The following is a 24,195-nucleotide window of genomic DNA, read 5'->3' as shown; positions in this document are numbered from 1 at the left end:
AGCCCCTCAGCTACAGCACAGTGCCTTTGAGATGAGACCTCAACAGTGGTTGTTAAATTCTCATCCTGGGGATGTCACCTGCCACTTGTGTTACTAAACCCTGCAGCTCTCCCATCCGCTACAGGAAGGTGAGCGCTGCCTGAAGGGCATGAACAGGAGTCCCAGGCTCTGCTGTGGAACTCCCCTCAACTTCACCCAGAGCTGCAGATGGAACCCCATCTCACTTTCCCTTTCTATACATAAGAACAAGGCACAGATGTACAAAAATCATTCACCAGCAAAGATGCTAAAGAAATATGAAAAAACACACAATTTTCAAAGGATCCGTTCTCTTTGCACAATTTGCATTTAGACTTCAGAGGAAATCTAGTGCTTTAGCCTGTCCCTTTCTGCCTTGCTTTAGCAGGCATCTGCACTGGATAAAGGGATTTCCTCTCTAGATTGGGGTAGCATGTCTACATTTAATGTATAGCTCGCTCCTGTCTAGTGCAGCTTCACACACCAAGCACAGATGCAGGCAGAGACTTCTTCAGATATCCTTTCTCTATGCCTAATTCTATTTCTGCTCAGTGATACAGTGAAATTTCAAGCAGAAGTATTATGAGCTTGACTGGCTTTATTTGTTTAACAGTTCACATTTTCATTAAGTTGTTGCTATTCAGCAGCCAGTAATTTTATTTGTATGATAGTCGTATTCATCTCTTCCGTATGGGTATATATATCACACTCCTTTTTTTCTCGTAGAAGAGGCAAAAGTCAGCAACCATAGAGCCAAGAGGACTTGGAATTCTCACATCTGTGTGCAGATGTGGGATGTAACCTCTCGCAAGAATTAGGGTCACAGTAAAGAGCCTAAAGGTAAATAAAAATAAAACCGTATTGGGAGACTACTTCCACTGCCCAGACACAAACCCAGAAACCGAAATACCTTTTAGCAAAATCAGCCCCTTCGACTCAGCACTGCATGCCTTCTGCACCAGAAGCTTATTGCTGACCAAGCATATACAGTATTTAAGTATCAGATTTTAAGAAATTAATTGCACATCTAACTCTTGCCAGTCTTTAAGTATCTTGAAATATCTGGTCCCAGGAACTGCAAGGTCTGATTAGATCACAAGGAAGAGAAGCCTGGTTGGTTGGCCTGCACCAAGCCCAATTAGACAATCCTCTACCAAGTTCAGGCAGCCAGAAAGAGGAATAACACGCATTTTGAAATGTTAATGATCTGAACTAAAACATTCAAATGACTCAGTCACACCTCTTGGATAGAGGTTTCAGAAGTCACTCAAGAAACCCTGAACATTTTACTCTGCCCCCCCTTCGCCTCTGCCAACATCAAGGAGCCAAGGAGCAGGGGAGTCCTCCCTGCTGTGCGAGCACTGGGTTGGGAATCCACAGTCCAGCAGGAGAGCAGTGGGTGTTCCCACTGGGCACAACAAGCAAACTGGAAAGGAGAGGCTGGGAATGGACTGGGAGGTCAGAGACATTCAGTCATGCGAGTACATGCGGATGCCCAACCACAGGCACACCCAGGCAGCAACCGGCAGGAAGATGCATGCTCAGCCCTCAACACAGAAGCCATCGTAGTCAGCATCTCATCAAGACAGATTTGTTGTGAGCAACAGCCCACCAGCACCCAACATAACCAATACAATTAAGAGAACAGCAGATAAGATGTCCGACAATCTGAAACATGGATCTGAGCAAACGAAGGGAGAAGGTGAACGCTGGTAGATGCATCTTTATTTCCCAATCAATGTCTCCTCCTGCATAAATTCCACATCCTTCTTTCAAGATTAAAAATCTCTACCAAAACAAGTAATAAAAAACAAGCTAAAAGACAAGCTCAGCATTTCTCTAACTCCTTTCTGACCCCTTCCTTCTTCAGAGAGCGTATCAGTAGAATACCAGATGCTGGAATAAGGCACAAAAGCCTCCTAAATAAATATCTCCCCATCTCTTCTGCTGTAAGTTTATAGTCCTTCATCTGCGTCAGGACAGAGACAGGCTTCCATCTGTCTAAAACACATCTTTTACGAAGAGGACCTAAAGGTGGAATGTTTAACGGGAGCATTTGAAAACACTAAGACACTGGAGAAGAAAGCAACAGTCATAAGCGTGCCGTTTGCTTGTCTTGTAGATGCTGCTCAAGTAGAGGGGGGGGGCTTTCTTTTTTTAAATATGACAAATTATGCCGGTCCCATCTTGTCATTTCCCTCACCGTGCAGCGTGTCTGTTCATGATAGATACCAGTGCAGCTGCTTAGGTGTCCATTTATCTGCTAGGAAAGTATTGTCTATTTGGAACCAACTCATCCTAAAACAGTAGCCCCAGAGGGGGACAGAGAATAAAGGAGGCGTAAGGAGAGAGGAGGGAGCTGTCAACTGGGAATAGGTCCATGCTTCTGCTGCAAAGGTTTGGCAAAAAGCAAGCATCGTATTTAGTTTTAGCTACATCCTCTCTTTCTCCCTCCTAGACTATTCTTTTCTAGCGTCACTCAACACCTCTTTACACCCTCTTCCCACAAAGACCTTACTGCTAACATACATTTCATTTCATACTTGCAACTTGTGGAAACAAAGCAAGCCCAGAGCCTTCTCCCACAGGTTTGTGTCAGTGCAAAGGAGCTCTCAGGTCCCAACCTGAACAGTTTGCAGTTGAAGACAAGTAAAAATTAAAAGAAAAACAAAATACAAAGGATGGGAAAAGAGAGAGAGAAAATCAGAGAGAGAAAGGACTGAAAAAAAAGCAATCAAAAGGTATTTATATTTTCTGATTAAAGAGACTTTAAGCAGGAACTTGTATATTTTCTGTAGCTAAGATTAAACCAGAACGAACTCAAACACTCTACCCTTCCGCAGAGCCCTCCGAGCTGAATTTCACTCTCCACAGAATAGCCAATATAGAAAGAAGCTCATAAATCCCTGTGACGTAAGTAACTTCACATTACTCTTGGGGAAACAGAGGCAGGGACAGATTCATTAATTCAAGCAAATGAATCTGTGAAGCAGCCTGGATTTCTGAATCCCCATAACATCCCACACAAGAAAGAGCACCCAGGGCCCAGCAATTTCCATGCCCTGCTGCCTGGCACAAGCAAAGCAAAACACTTGAATGGATGAGAATATCTTCAGAAAGAAGAAGTACAGTCATTAACCACACCTGCCCTAGCCAGGTAAGCATGTGTTCTTATTAAAATATGTTTTATTACTTTAAAATGCCTCCCACCATTTCACTCATTGCATCACTAATACCAAAGACCAAGATCACATCTGTAAGATGCTGCCTCAGAAATTGGCTGAGTACCAGGGAGCTGCAGAACCTGCCTGAACAGGCCGGTACATATTCCAGAAGCTCAGCACCGCCAGGGTTAGCCCGCGAGAAATACCCAGGGAGCAAGGTTAGGGCTGGTTTGATATGGCATCATTATTCTGCAGCCTAGGCATATCCTGAGAGGACGTTGCTACGGGCTGGTACTCCGCCTCTGGTTTACCAAATACAAGTTCCACATGCGTGCAGAGGACAGCTGGGTCTTTCAAAGCTGTTTAGGCAGCTATATGTATACAAAGAGCTTTATAAGACATATAAAAGACTGTTAGAACCGGCACTTAAAGACTTGACTTTAAAGATAAGAAACTGCCCCTTAAAAAAAAATAATTCAATTCTTTTTGTGGAGTGGGGTTTCTTTGTTTTGAAAATAATGAAATTCCACATTTAAGATGGCATCAGTCAGCTGAGCTCATATTGCATAAGGCAGTTGTCATTACCGTGACTTAAAACTGAGACTTGCTTCCAGAAAGCTCAATATTCATTGTCTGTCAAAATTTTAAGTTCACAGAAAGACTGGCGGCTCCCGCGGGCAGGACGCTAATCCTACCACCCCTTACTCACCCTCAGTCCACAGCTACACTCACACATCCTGAGTGGATCTGCTGATGGCTACCAAAGCACCACCTCTGGATGAAGCTGACCACCAAAGGCTTCCAAGCATGAGGCTCTGAATTACACAAGTGGAGTCCGCTCCCACTTTCCAGCCAGCCTGGGAAGGAAACAGAGGTGCACAAACACACATACGCACCCCTCACCAACCCAGAACCAGGGGGACAGACTGCTCGCTTGATTTGCGGAGAGCTTTTCCATTTGTCCCACTCTACTTACTGCAGTGTTCGAACAGACAACCCACTCCCCTTTCATCTGCTCTACGGTGGCCATTTCTCCAGGGCTGCCCATCATTTCCTTATCAAGCAGTAAAAACGTAGGATCACTAGAGACAGCTCAGCCTTGCTGAGATTTCACTCTCCCAGCGGGTTGTAAATACCCCTATAATGTTGGCTTTTTTAATCTTGTGTTATTATTACTCGCGGCTGCCATTCAGTCTGTAGAGAATAAAGCGCCAAGGCTTTCAGGACCCACACAATAGCTCTGTGCATTTGGCAACAGTTGGACAAACAATACCTCTGTGTTTCAGCTTTATTGGAAACCTTTCTGTTGTGGGAGTCTGACTGCATGTGTCCCTCCGCTCAGGCAATGCAGAGGTGCGAGCGTGCGCCTACTAATTCATCAGTGGTTTCAGGAGCACGTGCTTCCGCAGTTGCTCATAGAACCAACATGAAAGCAGCTGCATGCAAGCCCGGTGCGTCCCTGTAAGCTTATGGAGGGACACACGTATGGGCCTGCAGAGCCAGTCAGTTTTCTCTATAGATAAACCGGGTTGACTGAGCTGAACGGGGCCTCTCCATGAATAATTACGTTCACCTCTGCGTAAGCAGTGCTGCCAGCTCATATGGAAATCTGATGATATATGACATAGCTATGAAAATGTCAAAGCTCCACTTCCCAGAATCATGTTCTTACATGAAATCTTGGCTTCCGCTTAAAAACTAAAGAGCCTGAGAGCCTTGCGTCTGCAAGGAAGGCTTGGAAAGTGGAACAACCGAAAAAGCACGAATTAGAATGCAAATGAGATTTGAAAAATGCAAGGCTCTTCTAATTCGGGGAGACTGATTGTTTTGATCAGTTCATTATTGCTTGCAGGGGACACTGCAGATGTGCGAACTCTTACAGAGCTGCAAATATGTAACGGTTGGATTTGATGTTCTTAAAGGTCTTTTCCAACTTAAATGATTCTATCATTCTATTCCCTCACTCAAGACAATGAGCCACTCTGCACACTCTTCACATATTCAAAGCCCAAGAAAGAAGTCAGAAACTTCCCCAAAGCCACAAGGTTGAGTTGTAAAACTGTTTAGAAATGCACTGGGGCTATTTCATTTGCCTTCTGGTTTTAAGCACCTCAGTCACGTTCTCACACCTCTGCTGTCTAGGAGGAGGGCTAGATTATTCTATTTATTCATTCCTTTTTCTTTTTTTTTAATATACAATAACAGAACTAAGATTCTCATGTACTTGTAAAACTTCAGGAACAACTCCACAAAACTAGGGCAGTTGAAAACATGCCAAATACTTCAAGGCTTGGCAACAGTGAGAGCCTGCCTGTCTCTCCGTGGCAGGAGGAATGTCTGTCTGTCTCAGCCAATGTTTCTGAGTAAGAATGTCTGATCCCGATAGCCCGTGTACATATAAAACACCTATACTGTCAGCTCTCCAGGAAGAGACCTTGACATTTTGCAGAAAAACATATCCCCATCTCCCCTGAAGGCAGAAAAAAATAGTAGATCTGAAAATGGAACGATCAAGAGCTCCCTTAGCAGGAGTTAAAGTTAAAATGGAAGAGACAGTGGTGAAATAAGCACAGCCCAGTCACTGGACTTGGACTACCAAGGAACCAACTCCCAGGTCTCGCAGAGGCACGTCTGCATCTTGCCTGTCCCAGTCCCTCTTTTGTGAGCCAAGAGAAAAGATATCTTGAAGGGGAGGAAATTGAGGCTTTGCTATCTTAAAAAGAATAAATAAAAGGTGAATGGTTTCAGCACATACTGTATTATCGTTGCGATATTATGTGCCTCGTGCACCTGGAGAGATAAACTGCAAAGCCGCTCTCTGAGCTCTAACTTTATGGTAACTGGGCTGGCATGGGAAGATGAGCTCTTGCTCTCTGCAGGCTGAGTAACTGGATTGCAATGTTCTCTTCCTGAAAAGAGTAATGAGGTGCCCAGAGAGCCTGCAGAGATGTCAGAGAAACAGATACTGCTAGACCCTTAGCAGGCCAAAGACAGATAAAGAATAATATAATACCAGCAAAACAGGACCTTATCAACAGCCTTGCAAGTGGTAAGAAGTGGAAGCTGAGCGAAGGCCGTGACACCTGTCTGCATCGCAGCCCCACTATTACTGCCTTCCAGCTTCCTGCACAATCCAGGTGTCCAAATGGCTCTGAAGCAAGAAACAGCAAGACAGAGAGGTGGATCTGAACTCTGATCGGCTGTCTGAAGAGACAGTATGAATACCTTACGTTTCAACAACACTCTTCATCCGCAACGTTTCTGAGACATCCATTCAACCTCAACACTCCAAACCACAGAAGTAATATCTGCCCAGGTATAGATGGGCAAATAAACACAAGTTAAATGACTGTTCAAGGTCGTCCAAGGACTACGAGAGACAGACACACGCGTCTAGCAAGTAGATTACTCTTCCCTTTTGAAAGGCACACAGATACACACACGCACGCACGCACAGGGGATTGAAACTGCTTAGCCAGGTGTGGAGCCTGCTGTGATCAACACAGCTTCACTGAGCAGCAACTCTTCTCGCTGCTGTTTCACCGGTGCTAAAATGTAAAAAAGCAAACCTTTATAACAAAATTCATTCAAACAGATGCAAATAGGGATAGGGGAATTTGCATCTGGGCTAAGTTACTACGATCTACACATCCTATTTGTCTGCTAGTTATTAAATTACCCACAAGCCATCAACAATTCAAGTCTCTCTCTGAGAGGTAGAGATTAACTAGGAATTGCTATGCAGAAATGCTGTTCATCTCATCTCTGGCGAGATCAGCCTCATGATGAGCTGCAGACATTTGGGAACAAAGGTGAGCTTTCCTGCAAGAAATGAGAGCCACAGAAAGACAGGAAAATGCTACTGCTGAGGGAGAGGATTTGCAAGGCAAGATTCTATCAGGAATGGTTTTACACACACACTGCAAACCATGGATTCCAATCAAATGCACTCGCGTATTGGGAGCACAGGAAGCCGTACTTCTGTCCAAGCACTAATGCTAATGAGATTTTCAGTGAAAGACAGTGAAGCCAGTATGTAAACATTAATTTAACAACGTAGTTGACAAAGCCTCAACTGATCTATAAATAGCTAGTTTATTAGCAGGTGATGCTGAAGGCAGCTATCCTGGCTCCTCTTCCCACAATCCTCTGTGCCATCTTGTTTTTATTGACCTCAGAGACAGGACGACTCTTAACTGTACGCTGCTTGCTTCTCCACCACTACCTGCAGAGTAGCTACAAACACTTGACAATGCAATACATATTTATCAAGACCCTTACATGACAAGGATCCAGTGGCACTACACACACAATGGCTCACAGTCCTCAATTAAAGAGAGCAAATGGTTCAGAAAAACAGAAAAATCATGCAGCCTTGCTTTTAAGCAGGAGGTGGCCGAGGAGCTGGTCCCTGAGTCACCATCAGGCATTTAGGGAATGATTGACAGAGCCAGAGGCAAGCACTGTCCATCCACATTTACAATGAACACCAGGCAAACTAAGCACTAGATATCACCACCTTTAATTACTCTAGACCACCAAAGAACCGTTTTGCCATCTCAAAACAAGACGTCAAAATCCTGATCTCTTTTTTGCAGTTTTATTACACCTAGAATTATTATTTTATACTGCGTAACAAATCTTACAATTCTTCACCATCTCTTTGGGCATCCCTCCTTTCACATAGGCACAAGACAGCTGTTTAACAACACAGCAACACCACACCAGAGTTCAGGGCCAGTTCCTCCTTTCACACAGCCACAAGACGGCTGTTTAACAATAGAACAGCTACACCAACACCAGAGTTTAGGACCAGCGGTCAAGAACCTCGCATCCTCGTAAAACTGCTGTGGCATTTGGATCAACACAATAGAACTGCCCAAACTGCAGTACGGACAGCATCCATAAAAACCACAGGAATTAGGATGGTTTAGGCTATTTACATGGATCTGTGTATATTCATCAGAAGTCTTTCAAAGCCTCGGTCTTCTTGCTGCAAAGAACAGTGACAACATACTTGACGGGCTGGGCTTGTAAATAGGCAGATTGAATAAGAGTAACAGAATGGACTTTGTTATCCCTTCCTCCCACTTGCCTCAAGTTTCTAAAGAAACCTTCGGAACACAAGAAGTTATTATGTCTTTCCTAGCCATATGATAAGCAGCAAGAAAGAAAAAACTTAAAAACCACACAATCAACACTTTTTTTCCATAAGGTCTATCATATCCTTACCACTTGTACAGTGCAGCCTCTAAAGGCTACCCAGATTGGGATCCTGCTGGGCTGAGTACCGTCTCAACCCTGGCTAGGGCAGATCTTGCCCAGGGCAGACCTTGCCCTTGTGATGGGGAAGCCTACACGGCAGTCAGAGCGTGCACAGAGGAGCTCTGCTGGCAGAGTCCAGGCGCACACCCTGCACACAGCCTACCTACTGCTGCACCCTCAGCGCTGCTCTATCAATTAGGCGATTAACATTCCCAGGATCCCGCCTTGCACCACCAGGGCACGGCAGACGCGCTTTGAAAGATCACAGCGATCTGCACCAGCAGCAGTAAGGTTCAATATGCCACAGGCTTCGGGCACAGGTTGCTTCATTTGGCTGAACAACAAATCTTTACCATTTTTGTTTTAAGCGTTCAATACAAGGATTAAACTGAGGTTTATATGATTGCAACCCTCTGATGGTCTTAGAGTGTGGTTTTTAAGACCATCAGGAACTGTGGAAAGGAAACTTTTGCAATAAAGTTCACTTACTGAACTGTCTTTTCTGACTGGACATACCTCTCTTTTTCATTATTTATGGAAATAAGATCAAGGAGTTTGACTTAGCAGAATAGAACTTTAAAATAAAGCCACGCTCAGAAACCCTGTGGAATTGAGCAACAGAAGCACTACACACTGCCAAAACTGATTATAAATAAAGAAATTAGCTGTTTTCATTAATAAACTAGAAAAAAACCCTAGTCTAGTAATAAATTTGCAATCATCTTTGCTATATTACTCTAGTAAGACTGTCATAAATCTAGTACCAATAGATGTAAGAAGCACCAAATCAAAACTGAAACATTTTTACAGAGATGACTAAATGCAAGATGCTGCAAACAAGGCATCAAAATAGCCTTCCCAGGAGAAATCCATACAGTCACTGTCTCCTTTATCTTTGATGTATAACTATTTATAAACCTGCAGTGCCAAATGCCCCAAAAGAAGCTTGTTCTCTCCCCCAAACCTCTACATGTGACATTTCCTGTAGCTCTTCCACAGTTGCTGCTTCCTTTGTCCGCTGTCTCCTTCTCATATCAGCATATCCACTGCCCAGATTTCACAGCGCTGACAGTATAATCCAGCAGTGCTTACAAGCCAGGACCCAAAGAAAAGTTTAACTAAGTTTGGTCATCTCCAAAGTAAATTTTGAGCACCCAGAACACGATGAAATCCAACTTATCCAGAGTAATTCATTCTTCACACTTGTTTAAACATGGTCTCTCACCCAGGACAGACTGGCAGCCTTCATTGTGGGTTGTAGACTCCAGTGCGTTGCTAGGAACTGTGCTGAGACAAGTCCACATCACACGTCAGTAGAGATGGACTGCACCCTTCAGCGCTGGGATGGAAAGATCAAACTGCTAGATAGGTTCTCTTCCTTGCCAGATACACTGATTTTTATCAACGGGAAAAGCCAATTAAAGTTGATAAAGACACATTCTCTGCAGATTTTTCCTTACTGCCCACTGCTCAGTGCTAGTATAATGGACAATGTTCTGCCTGTGGGTGTATTTTCTAAGATCTGTCAGTTCTGACAGCGTTTTGGCACCTGGATAACTCAAGATTTATACCGAGGGTCCCGGAATGCACCATTTCTCAGGAGCTGATGGGTACATTTTTCAGCAGGGCTTCTCTAATTAAAGGGCTAGAAAGAGATGGGATCAGATTGATAGGTTTTTGCAGTCAGATGTTTTACGCTTAGTTTGATGAGTTATAAATCACCTTTTGCAACTTTTGGAACACACGTGAAGAGGTTGCAAGAGAAACTACAGCGATAAGTCCAAAATACTACAATATAATTTCTTATTTTCAAATTCCACCTCTGTCCCTACGGCAAGACTGTTAAAGACAAATTCAAGAAAAGCAACTCTCATTGAAAAGAAAAAAGATAGATAGATAGATAGATAGATAGATAGATAGATAAAGAAAAATGAAATGGAATGAAACTGTTGCTCTGGAGGCATTCGTACATGGAAGTATTTTGCCCCAGACAGGACACAAAAGGTGCAGCCCTCCTCCTTGGAGCGTCACGCTAGACTGGGAACGCCACGCTGGTATTGAGTGCCTCTCACAGCTCAATTGGCAACCTCCCCTGCCAGACCAGTGGGAAGTTTTGCCTTGTCCTTGGCTGTTACAGCCTTGTCTCAGGGCTACGGATACCACGATCATATTTAATGTTTTGACTTTAATACCTGTAAAACTGCACGAAGACAGTGTATTCTGAACTGGCTTCGCTGTCTCTGTCAGAGTCCCTTCCCTATATATAGTGAAATATAACTCCAGAGAGGCCAGTGGCAAGATCTTTCAGAATAACCACAGCTTGTTACGGTCTTAATGGGATCTGCAAATATTGAGCTCCTCTTTGGAGGGGTGAGAGAGGAACAACAAAACCCCCAAAAACACCGATGCAAGAGCCCAGTATCACACAGTAAAAGTTCATGAGTTCCTTGCTGCCAGTGTTGTTCAGACCAATGTAGCCTTAAAACCACAGAGAAGAAAATCCATAACCATCCAAAATGGGGGTAAAAAAACCCCAACATGTTGGTAATTTAAATCATTAAACCAAAGAAATACAATGCAGAGCAACCAGGATGTGAAAAGCATTTCCAGACATTGAGAGGTTAAAACAATTATTTGAACAGCTGGGAAAATTAAAATGGTAAAATAATAGCTACCCTTCAAAATTCTACGGATGCAGAAAGACTCTTCAATGAATAACTGATAAAGGGGAAAAAACATTTTGAAAGAGAAACTGTTCCACGCATGAAGGTCATACAAGTAACAGCTCCTCTTAAGAACCTGGATTTTCATATTTGGCAAGAGATGAAGCAGTGGGGTTAACAGAGCAGACTTTTACCTCTAGGGACCCAGGGTCAAATCCCGAATATTCTAAGTTAAACATGAAAGCGACTTCGGATATATCCTTTCTACTGCTTTTTTTGGAAACTGTTCTCCACCACAGCAAAAGCAAAGTCACACAGGATCACTCTGGAATTGTTGTAGCAGTTTGTTTGCTTTCCCAAGGAATTCTCCCAGCACCAGCACAGTCTCAATGCCTGCAGCAAGTGGCGCAATCAGAGCAGCCAGTCCAGGCAATTTTACCACCCTGCTATCCAGGGCTCCCTCCTACACACAACCTTGCTCTGCGAAGAATGTGGCAGTATGTAATTTTTCAGAGAAAACGGACAGTCTGTAATGAGCAGCTTGACTATTCAAGAAAGGTCTAAGAGGAAGAATTAACGCCAGTCAGTACTGCAGTGTATAAGCCATTGTGTGCACAATGCTGTTCATCAGACAGACTTATCCATGAGACTTAAAGATCCAGCAAAGCCATCTTCAGGGCAGGGAGAGTCTGAAAGAAGACAGCCAGAGAAGGTCTATCTGCCACCTGGCTCCAGCTATCTTTCTGGTAGGCAATGAATCCTCTCTCTCTGCTAGCTATTTTAAAACAAGAAACCAACAATTTTCAGAAAGTAGAGAAAAAATCGACAACTGAATACGTAGAACTGCAGAGAAGAAATCAGCTGCACAGTGCCAGCTCTTGTTTCCATTCCTCACCCACTTCAAATGCACAATCTCTTCCACATAAATACTGAGCAAACTGTTACAAGGACGGGAACTGAACACACCTCAGAGTCCAAAAATATGGATCCTTTGGCAAAAAAAAGCAGGATCAGAACAGAAGGCCAAACCCATCCACTGCAGCAGTCGATTCATCATTCACACATATCATTGCATCAGTCTCCAACTGGGAAGTCTTACCTATACTTTTTTCTTTAAGCCAAAGAACAAAGTCCAACAGCATAAATGCTGAGATCCTCCCACAAGTGGACTTTTTCTCCAATATAAAGGATTTGTTTTTCTAGCATTATTAGAGCATTTCTGAAGAGCTAAGATGTAGCCTCCTCAATCTGTATGTTTCTTCCCTCTTCAGAGTAGAGCCTACTTCAACATACTCTGAACATGGTTATTATGCTTCTCCAGTTGACAGTCATCTGGTATTGAGTCCTGATGCTGTCAGGTATCTCTTCTGATGGATTAGGCTGCTCATTAGTCAATGATACTAAAAGAAAACATGAAGAGGATGAGCCTGCAGCTCCCCCACACTTCCTGCTCCAATCACCTTGAACACCCTCCAGCTACATAGACCAGGTTTGACAACTTCAAGGATCAGAACTGTCCAACACGTTGCAGAAAGTAGTTGTTATCCTATGTCTATGCCAAACTAAAGTAGCTTGTGACATAGAAAGTCACCTGGCTGACAGAAGGTTTCCAATAGAGGTCCCAAGGGAGTCAGGACCCTGGTATCCTGCCAAACTACATACATTTGGCCTAAACCAAAATGATGACTGCAGCTTTAATTCAATATGCTCTTCTTCGCTTCTGATTCTAATCTGCTGGCAAGAGCTGTTGAATTGATAAGCACCTGCCTTTTTTTCTTCCCCTTCAGGTTACTACATCACTGTGCAGCCTTAACAGATGCCAGCAGCTAGAGTTGCCCAGCAAAACCATTTAGGAAATTCACCAGCTGGGTACATAACTTGCCTTAGCAGAATTGCTACTCATACTGGGAAACCTGCAAATCCATCTTGTCATGGCACTGGTTGTGATAAGAACGTGGCATTGGGATATCACAGTCTGTTCTCTCACTGTACTGGTATCACGATCAGTCATCAGTCTTCTGCTTGCCCAAGGCAAACAGCATCCTACAAGGTTGATGTATAGTTATGTAATGTACTTTGGGATCCTTCAGGGTTATAAAAAGTGCATAAATCTGACAGGATGAGAAAGAAGCTGAAACAGAAAAAGAAGGTGTGAGGCTTACAAAAGCACCCACATCTTTCCACCCTTCTTCCATGGTGTCCCCGAATCTCACCCATGTTTCCTGGAGTCAAGCTCCCCCGTGCCAAGCAGCTTTCATGTTCAGTGAGGAGCACTGGGGGAATGTAGACGATTACTCTACGTCCTTATGAGCTTCCAGAACTCAGAACCCAAAGAATCCTTTGCTCCTCTGATCAGCCGTGTTCAGATGCATATTTAAACATAAGACAGATATGAACTCTGTCTTGCCCCCTGAGGGAACTGCAACCTCCTCTTTCCAAACCGCCAGTTCAGTGCTGCAGGGAACAGGCAGCCTGGTGTCAGCTCCAATACTGATTTTAAAATTAAAGGAATGCAAACGAAGGGACAGAAGAGAGCAGAGGAGAGGAGGGAGGGAGAGAGAGGGTGCAGACACATTGGGAGGAAGCAGGTGAAAACACGAAGACAAAGAGGAAAGAAAATCTGAGCCCAGACTCTATTAAAATGTGAGTAAGTAAAGAGACAGAGGAGGAGAAGGTAGGAAAAACAGGCAATAGTATATGTTTAGGTGGCTTGTACATACTGCTAGGGCAATCCTATAGGAGGCCAGAAGCACTCATGCTAGGTGGTGAGGACAATATTACCAGATTGATTGAGACCAGCCCTGCAGAGAAGTATTTGGGGCTGCTGATTGATGAGAAGCTCGACATGAGCCAGCAATGCACGCTCACAGCCAAGAAGGCCAACCGTATCATGGGCTGCATCAAAAGAAGCGTGGCCAGCAGGGCGAGGGAGGGGCTTTAAATTGGAGGCGGGAAGATTTAGATTAGACATAAGGAAGAAATTCTTCACGATGAGGATGGTGAGGCACCGGCACAGGTTGCCCAGGGAAGCTGTGGCTGCCCCATCCCTGGAGGGGCTCAAGGCCAGGTTGGATGGGCTTTGGACAGCTGGATCTAGTGGGAGGTGTCCCTGTCCATCACATGGGGGTCGGAACTGGATGGGCTTCAAGGCCCCTTCATACACAAACCATTCCATGATTCAATGACTTATAGCAGTATCACAGAGCCACATACAGTTCAGAAAATGTGTGAAATACCCACCGTTTGAATCAATCACAGAATGCCCTAGAACAATTTACCCTTGCATACAGCTCAAACATTTGCTGTGCACTGTCCGGAACTAATGGAGACCCACCTCAGAGCTAACATGGCAATCCTAACGATTTTGAGTTCTGCACACTATAAGACAAAATAAAACAAACCAAGAATATAATGGAGAAAATCATGTGACAGTACTATAAAGCACTTGATTCTGGGGCCAGTGGGTAAAAAGGGGATTCCTCGATGCTACTGTTTCTAGATCTTACCCAATAGGTTTAGCAAGTTTCTGGTGCGTTTAAACTTAAGAAAAGGATTCTAGGTGGTTAGCCGCAGGGAAACCATTTTGAAAACCTTAAGACATTGTTGATTTACATTAAAAGAAAAAAGAAAAGAAAAAAAAGAAAGAAAAAAGAAAAAAGCGAGAAAGATAATTAGTGCAAACTTGCAAATAAGAAATGTGAAGATAGAACTCAGAAGGACAGGTTCTTATGGTTCTACAACATGCAATTCCAGCAGCTCACCAGAACTCCAGTGGCACTTGAGAAATTTTTGCCAAGATCAAGAAATGCTTCCAACTGTTGGTTCTGAGGGAATTACCAGAAAGAACACAAGCTTGACGGCAGAGAAACATGCAGAACGGTGTGAACTTACCACCCTGCTTTCAGGATGGACCAGGCACCTTGTTCATGTACAAATCAAAACCGATGAAGCCAAGGAAAGTACCAACAGAGAAACAAAGCAAGAACGAAGATAGAGCAAGAACTAAGGGTCATGAGGAAGAACAGGCAGACCCCAGATGCACCACTACAGCCTAGGGACTCGTAGAGCAGTTTCAGAGCCACTGAAGGAATTCCCTTACATACCTGGCTGGTGGATCCAATCATCAGTTGTGTCCAATCACCAGTCAGATCCAAACCTGCTGGGGAGATTAATTGCAGACAGCTACAGATTAACGTACAGCCCTTCTAACCTTCTATCCACATGACAGTGTAGTACAGTGCTGTGCTTTGGAAGACTCTTCTCAAGGGAAGATGCTGACTTCAACCTTCAAGCACCACCACACTCCTACTGTTTTACATTGTCCCTTAAGAAAAGCTTTTCATAGCAGCAATGAAAGCCTTTTGCACTGAACAGCTGGAACCTAAGTCAAAGCACAACCTGGTAGTTCTCTTGTCTGAACAGAGATGCCATTGAATCCAAGAGTCAGAGGCAAAAAGCCCATGTTGATAAAGGTTTGAGACAGTGATTCAAGATATTAAGAGTCAGAACTGCAATTTTCAGGATTTACAGGAAGAATATTTTGAACTTTATCCTTCTGCTACAGCTGGCATCCAGGGATTACCTCCTTCTCTCCTTTAAAACATTTTTTCCATAACACCTATCAAAGCCACCATCTTCACAGAAGGAGCAGCCAGGACCTGCTGTCAGGTCCACAGATGCTCAAATTAACTGGCGCTCTTCTCCACATGAGGACTCTTCGATCCCACAGCTTAGCAAAGCAAGGATTTGGATCCAAGATTCAGGTTTCCATGATGGGATTTCTGTTATTAGAGCAGATCTGGTTTCAGATGCAGTCACTGTGAACTATGCAACAGGATATGAACCCTCTTCTATGTATTCCTGCTGTGTGATCTCACTCTTCATTTCTTCACAGCCCCCTTTTCTCTATAGTATTGCAACACTCCATTGATTCAACACAATCAACAAGAGAGCAATAAGGCAGAGGCAGACTCTCAGATTGGAACAGCTGGTTTTCTTGATGGCATCGTGTCCCAAAGAGAGGTAAGGAATCGCAAGAAAAGAGACTGCCTATTCTCAACAGCAAACATCTCCACAACAGAGAAGAAAGCACAGTCCTGCTGACTGTGAGAAAAAGGCAGCAGTGGGATTTTGAATATATTTCACACTTGTGATAGATCATGCCTGAAGATTTTGTGGGAGGAAACCACGCTTCAAAGCCTCTCACTGTACTCACAGGGCCTGTGAAAACTTTATAAATACAATTCCCTGTGATAGTGTCCAAAGCCCACATGCAGACCTGCTGGCATGGCCAGTCCCTCAATGGCCAAACTCCACGAGTACTACGCCTTGCTCTCCCTAAGCTTTGGTCCTGTCAGTCATGCCATGCTATGATTCTATGCCAAAGTGGGCTTAATGATAGATGCATAAGGGTGACCAGTAGGGGCCAAAAAAGATGGTCAAAAGTCATTGACCTTGCAACCAAGCTCTGTTGAAGGACATAATAGTCACATCACAGCCAACAACCACACCAAATATCCACCCATGAGCTGACAGTTCTTAGGCTATTTCAGTCAGACACAGTTGTCTGCCACACCAGTCCTTGGGCCCACCAGAGGAGCGCAACACTGCAAAGGTTCTTCTTCCACCATCTCAACCACTGTCCTGCCTCAACAGGCAGCAGCAAAGAAACCATTGAGGTACTGACAACTGCCAGCTGATCAGCAGGAGAAGCTGCTGAGGCCAGGAGGAATCAGCAGCTGCTCTGGTCCCCAGAGCTTTAAATTCCCAAGCATGAAACATTTGACTGAACAACAAAAAAAGAGGTACAGGAAGCAAGACCACAAGGTACCTTAAATCCATGAGTTCTTGTCTTCTTCCAGGTTGCTCACACTCAATACCAGATCTTTTATCTCTTTCAAAAACAAGAGAATACACATTAAAAGATCAGGCTATGAACTTCTGAAAGCTGGGCCCTTCATGTAGCCCTCTACTGCAAAAAGGGGGTTTCTTCCATTTCTCAAAAGCAAAGAAGGAAATCAGTATTTGGACACAGAAGGCGTTTTCCAAAGGATAAACCCTAAAAACAAGACTGTTCTCGGTTGCCGCAGGGCCACCCTTGGTTGAGTCTCTCCAAGGAAGGTGACTACAGCGCTAAGTGCAAGTCAGTCTCTCAAATATTTAGGCAAGCCAGACTTCTCAAGTGGAAAAAGGCCATTTCATGAGCTGCAAAACTGAAGCCACTTGGACTCTTCCAGATCTGTGCCTCAAAGTTAAGTCCCTCTGGGACCAAACTGATGTTTAATAAAGGGTGAGTCAATACCATTGCCCCCTGCACAGGCACCGCTGGGGTCCCTTCTCTCCATCTAATTGCCTGCTTTCACTAGATATACAGGAACTTATTACTTTAGAGCCTTTGTGCCTTCTGAGGAACATCATTGCAACTTACCAGCAGGTTCAGAGCAAGCACAGAGTGGGACAGAAACCAGGCTCACAGACGTAGAGCGTGGTTACGTGAGTCCCATTTCCTTAATCAGGGTGAAACTCCAGACACAGCTCGGGAGGCTGTACATTCAGGGCAAGCGTTGGCACATTAAACCCAGAACAGTGTCACCCGTGACATCTGAGCAGGTTCAGCCCTGCTCTCCAGGGGCTGCTCTGTATACGGCAAAGCTCCTGACTTGCCAACATCTGTTCAGTTTTTATACAAAAACAAGGCAGTGCCCTGTACGGCAATACAACATCTTTGTTGACATTTCAGTCCCTGGGAGAGAAGCTCTCCTTTGGCTTTGTGTCAGCCACCTTTGGCTATGTCAGAAAATAGTGCATAGCCTGTTCTCTCAAGCAAAGCCGTTTGCCTGTGCAAAGGTTCCCAGCAAACAGACAGGAGTCAGCCACTGGAGAAAGGAGACCTGGGATCACTGCACACAATCTCACCTTTTATTATTAATCCACATTTACTAAATACAGCCTGGTTCTAATCCATCAGTGCAAGAAACCTGCTAACACACCTACATGATTGCAGACACTTTCCTGCATTTTATGGGGCTCTGTTGCAGAAAATGTCAAGGCTCAGTAAAACAAGAAGGCACTAGGAACTGCCTGACACAGACTGGGATTGCTCTTGTTCACCTCCCAATCAGCATACCGCTTTAAATAAGGAACTTAAGAGCATTCTGTTGTCTTGAGCTCAAGCCATAACTTTGTGTGCACATAACCCCCCATCAGCACTTGCTAGACCAAAGAACGACTTCCATGTTTACTGGCTTCCAAAATGCTTGTTCTTTTTGAACAAAGTGGCACCCTATGAGGCTCAAGACATTTTATTAGAGGCTGAAAAGAGAGGAATTCATTTGGACATTACACTCTCTCCAGCCTCAACTATGAACCTGCTTCTGCTCCAGAGAGGTCAATCTCAAGTCTGCACAGATGCTTCAAGGTTGGTTATTGCAGAACAATAAGGTGGTCGCTGGTACTGTCCAAGCTCTCCATAAAAATTCCTCTAGTGTACCTCAGCCCTGTCACAGTGCCCTCATCATGTCAGCTCTATGTATACACAGCTGGGAAGAATCCTTCCTGGATCACAGCATCCAATACATTTTTCAATGGCTCTCTACTTCTACAAGACTTGAGAAGATCTCCTGAACACACTTAGGCTTGCTACTGAAAGACAAAATACAACTTTGATGTGCCCTGTGATGTTAAGTAGTGCTGCCAACATTCTAGGGACCAGAAATATTATGGAGTTTGTTAAATGAGGATAATCCTAAGTAAGCCACCTTCAGCACTACTGAAGACATAGCTCACAACTATTCCTGCTGATAAAGCCTGAGAGAACCTCTTTGGTGTACATCTGTATCCATGAGAAGACACAGAAGTCGTGTCTGAGAGCCTGGAGGATCATTAGAAGTACTCATATCATTTACTGACACGCTGTGTTTAGCTGTAGTCCGTGTCTCAAAAGCAGTATACATTTCCTTCTTCCACCCATGAAAAGGAATCAGCAGAAGAGCTCAAACAGGCAATTAAAACGGCATTGAGATGGGACAAACAAACAGTAATTCAGTCCCTTTTCCAGTTCCTTTGGAGAGATCAACAAGTCTCTGTATCATATCAATAACTGGAAATTTTCCTCTTCTATCAAAGGACTTCTTTCATAAAGTTATCAAGTACGTAACTGAAACAGAATACATCACTTGCCCTGCTGCCTTACCCAGAAGATAAAAACCTCAATTCTTTGATATTTAGAAACTTTGATTTTTTTTTTCTCAATCTTACACCAATATGGTCCTCTGAATTAGACAGTTCTTCCTGAAGTTTAGACCACAAAGATGCATTTACTTATACTTTTCTTCTCAACCTCTCTCTGATCCTGCAGCACACAGATAACCACTTCACCAGCTATAGTTTCAACCCTTGATCCAAATGCTTACAGTCCTATCAGCAGCGACTCTCACAGTCTGATCCTCTGACAGGAGCCATACAGAACCCACAAATCAGTTCAGCATCGCTTACCTGTTCCCACAATAGTCAATAGATTGCTACATAGAAAAACCTCAAGAACTAAAAGGAGATGCTGTGAATATAACATCTAAAGAAGAAAGGTGTCCTAGACAGAAACTTAATTGCTTAGGCAGCTGGGCTGGGGCACCACACGCTACTAAAGAAGGGAATAAAACTGAGAACAACTGCAAATAACTGGTGGGAAACAGCATTCAGAAAATAAGACACATGTAAAACTTTTACAGCAGTCTGGTCTGAATGAAAGGAGAAAATACGTTGCAGCTGCTATGATCTCACAAATTTTTAAGCTTGCTTTTTGTTCAGTTATCTGATTTCCTGAGGATATATATTGTGGATGAAATTTCAAACAAGCAGAAAGGAGAAATGAAGATCCAAGAGTCTGTACAGGTGCAAGTGACTGTAATGGGAAGGTACCATCTCAGACCTGGTAGAAGGACACTGCCATCTGCCAAAGGCTTCCACGACCTGGATAAGTGGGTGTTCCCTTCAGATTTTAAGTGTCTACAGCCTGTAAATCATCGAACACTTGTAATCACCCTCACTCTCACTGGCAAACACAAAGAGGAATTCAGGAGATGAGTATATGAAGAAAAATATCCTCCATTTCCATATGAAACACTTGGATCAGGTCAGGATTGAAGCATATACTCTATAGAGAGAAAGCTGGAATAATCACTGCCCAAACTTTAACACGTTGAGGAGTTAAAACAAATTTTAAAAAATCATTATCTTCTCTCACCAATGTTAAATTTATTCCGAGAAGGGAAATAGGTACCCGCAAAGACACAAAGGCTGCAGATGTAGTGGTGGTTGTTCAGACCTCCCAGTCCCCCAATAAAAGAACAGTGTAATAATGCTTTACTAATTGACTGAGCCAAGTAACCCTTAGCTTTCTGTTACACAGCTCAGTGAAGTAACCCAGAAGATGAACTGCTCAAAAATAAACCCAGTCTTTGCGGGCAGCAAACGTGGACGGATAAACTGAGTGGGAGAGAACGCAGAGGCAGATGGGTAGAGGTAATTGGAAATGACAAAGTTAAGCAGGCAGAGGGCAAGCAGGGAGCTTGAAGGACAGAGGCAGAATAGCTGAGATTTACAGCGTACAGATATTTGAAAAGTTAAATCAACAGCTTTCCAATAGCATTATTTTAAAAATCATTCCCCTTAATATATGCAGGGAACCAGCTGCTTGCAAAATGACCTTTAAACCCTACCTACCATACCTTATTAGACTAATTCAGAGCTGGAGGTTGGCTGATCCTGAAATCCATTTATACAGGACAAACAGGCATTCAGCAGGGATGAAGAGTGAACACACTGTCAAAATAATTGTGTCTGCATTTCTGGATGCACACTAAGGCTTAACACAGCAGAGCAGTGTGCTTCTCCAACTTCAGAAACAATACACGAGATGTTGCAGTAACATCCCAACTCAAGGCTTCACTACCTGCCTCCCTCACCTTACAAAGGTAACACACTCTAATTATAGCAAGTGTTGGCTTTCTGGACAGCTTCTGTGAATGCAGAGGTCTTAAAGAGCCTTTGACAAACAGTTAAAGGACCCAAACAGAGACCTATAACAAAAAAAAAAAATATTTTATAACCAAAAGAAAGTTTCCTGCAAACAGATGAAAGCATAAGCAGCAGAGCGAACTCCAGCATCACATTCAGATCATCATAACACCCTCTCTTCAACATATTTTGTTCATATATTTGAAGCGCTAGGTCCAGAAAGGTTACTTTAACTTGAAAAGGTCTAGCTAGGACTGCTAGCTTTAAATTGCTTTGGAAGTATCACAAGTATACTAGCAAGTATCTCCAGACAAGGAGGTCTAAAGTTTAGATTTTGTAACAGATGAATGCTCCACAGTCTTGGACATAGAGGCTCTGTGAAGAGAACAAACACTACCAAGCAGCATCAGGGCAACTTCTGCAAGCCTTCTCCTCCAACATGGCATAGCTCGGACGAGAGAAGGATTGTCTTCCTACTAACAGGAGGGCTGATCCATCTTTCATTGACTTCATAAGTTCTCTTTGGCACTGCAAAGAAGGGCTTGTTAGAACAGTCTTGCTTGCTTGGCAGCAATTCTTCCCCTGCATTGGGACTAATGCCACCAGAATAACCCCTGTACATGCTCCCTACACAACGCATTCAGCTGATTGGTGAAGGCTCTAAAACCTATTAGTCCTCAAGGTATTCAGCTCCGAGACTTGCTAACAGAAATAGCTGATGGACGGTGTGTGGAAATGGCAAACTGCATGTAGCAGGAAACCATCCTGCGCAGACTACGACCAACAAGGAGCATAACAAATCTTTGTTTTCCCCAGTTTGTCATGAAGACTTTGGCATCACTGATATAATTTCCCAAGTTATAGCCAAGTTGTCAGAGAAAGGATCTAACATTAGCACGGAAGTTATGGAAGTCAGGGCTATTTTGGAACTTCTTGGGTGTCTGAAGGCACTTGACCACTGACCTTGTGCTTCTAACCAGCATTTGCTACCGACAGCAATTTTTGTGGATCTGTTTCAATCTAACTTCAGCAGCAAAACACATAGTTTAAAAATTAGAAATCAACTTCTTTCTGTCCAAGACTGCTTGGTCATCAGTCTTCCAGAATTAATCTAAGTAAGAATTTCTACTTCCAACTTGCCAACATAGTGCTACAAATCTTTTGTGAAAAAAATCTGGCATTAAAGCAGCATGATGTATCACAACACTCTCTCACTCCCAAGTTACTATTTCCCATACTAGATAAGCCCATCTGAAAACAGTCTACGATACAGGAAAACGCTGCCTAACACACCATACAGAGAGCCCAGAACTAGAGAAACCTGTTAGATACAGTAGATCCATGTAGGTTCCATTAAATACATCAAAAAGCTAGATAATCTTTGGAAAAAAAGGGAGAAAACAATACATCAGCGAAACACATTCCTGTCCTGATAGTGCTTGGCCTTACTTTGCTTGAAATTTTGATTCTGAGCTTCTGACGAGCCTTTCCAGACGTTTGCTCACTCAAAGACCAGATCACAGTATCAAGTCAGCTACAAATGCTCGTTTAGCTCTTGTAGTAGCTTTATTATTAAAAAAAAATTTAGACAGTTTTTAAACAGGTTCAGGGAAACCCAGTTTTAAAGCAAGAAAAACTGTAGCATATTTTAGAAGTAACAAAGTACCAAAGAGTTCAACTTCATAAATTGTAATGGTATTCTGACTTCTTTCCCTCTTTTAACAAAGTTGCCTTCAAAGCCATCTGTGAAACATGCATATTTAGATTAACTTTACCTGCAAGTATATCTGAGATCAGAATCACGAAGCGAGAAATTAGACCCGAAGGCAATTTTGCCTCACTGTAACAATGTCAAAAATTCAACCAAACAAAAGGCAGAAAACCAAAAATAAATGCACATGGACTGTGTCAGACAGCAGAATGTTTTTGTGAAGACATACGGGGTCAGAAGTCCTCCCTCCAGACCAGGCAACAGATACAAGAACTTCAGAGGAAAAGATGATGCAGGGGTATAGGCTAAGTATCTCTGGAAGAGGAGCCCTGAAGCACAGCCAAGTGAGCAGAAAAGTTTTAAGCTTACATATACTCGTTTTCTTCAAACCCGAGAAACACCCGGAGGTGCCACATTTGGGCTTCATGGGAATTGCACACAGCAGACAGACAAAGGTACTAACTTTGCATGGGTTAATAAGTGCTGACGATATGCCAGGCTGTGGGTAACATCAGGGCTTTGGGAAGTGCTCAGACACAGAGCAAATAAAGAACTTACGCCTCCAGTTTTGTACCTACGAAGTACTGGTAGCAGCCATTGCCATCTTAAGTAGGCCAGCGCTTTACTCTGGGATGCGCCTCATATATTAAGATCAGGGTTTATGTCCTTTCAGGCAGCTCAATATTTTTAGTTTATCCACTGATGAACTCTAGAGGACATGAAGTGTTGCGTATAAACTCAAAACTCACCAGAATCAAGAACTGTTGCCTTAAAAATCAAAGCAGGAACTGTTTCCACCCTCTATAATTAGAGGCAAAACACGAATCCTTTTCACCTTTACAAATAACAGGTCAAGGTATGGTGGGTACAGTTAATCCACTGCTGCTTTCCTCTGTGTTTACAGCCAAACAGCAGCTGCCTGCAGCTTGTGGCCTCTCCACGCTCCCTTGTGGGGGCCATTTATTGAGTCATAAACTCCTCCAATAGTGTTATCACCACAGCATTTACACAAATAAAGGTTGGGAGAAAGAAAGATTAAAAGACAATTGAGTTTACAGAGAAGGCAAGAAAAACACTTTACAGATACATTTGCTTTGAGCAAGGACTGACCGACAAGAGGCAAGGCAGGCACATACCTGGCCGAGGACAGCTGGGCATATCAACCTCAAGATACAAAATACACAGATTTATCTGAAACTACAAAGCTGAATTTCAGAATCCTCAAACAACCCTAAAGCCTTCCAAGTTAGATATACTGCATTTCAAGTAGAATACATTGTGATGTATTTCTGTCTCTTCGAGGAGACGTCTGTAGGTGAGATCTACCTCCGCAGTATCCCAGAGAGGAGAAGTCCTCGTG

The 24,195-nt window shown here is 43.4% G+C and overlaps 1 protein-coding gene across 4 annotated transcripts in view; it reads right to left on the bottom strand.

Annotated features, from left to right (window-relative positions):
* CHCHD6 (coiled-coil-helix-coiled-coil-helix domain containing 6) overlaps positions 1-24,195 on the bottom strand; it is a 112,593-nt gene that overhangs the window by 8,950 nt on the left and 79,448 nt on the right. Inside the window, exon 9 of one of the 4 annotated variants that reach the window (XM_054076986.1) lies at positions 15,214-15,269. The exons of 2 other annotated variants lie outside the window; for them this stretch is intronic. In XM_054076986.1, coding sequence (XP_053932961.1) covers positions 15,255-15,269 — 15 coding nt within the window. In that variant the 3' untranslated portion in view covers positions 15,214-15,254. The remainder of the gene's footprint in view (positions 1-15,213; positions 15,270-24,195) is intronic. One more of the 4 variants, XM_054076987.1, reaches the window with a different exon arrangement.

The sequence above is a fragment of the Cuculus canorus genome, chromosome 11 (assembly GCF_017976375.1).
Source record: "Cuculus canorus isolate bCucCan1 chromosome 11, bCucCan1.pri, whole genome shotgun sequence".
NCBI classification, from domain to species: Eukaryota; Metazoa; Chordata; class Aves; order Cuculiformes; family Cuculidae; genus Cuculus; species Cuculus canorus.
This window is presented reverse-complemented; position numbering and strand designations above follow the sequence as displayed.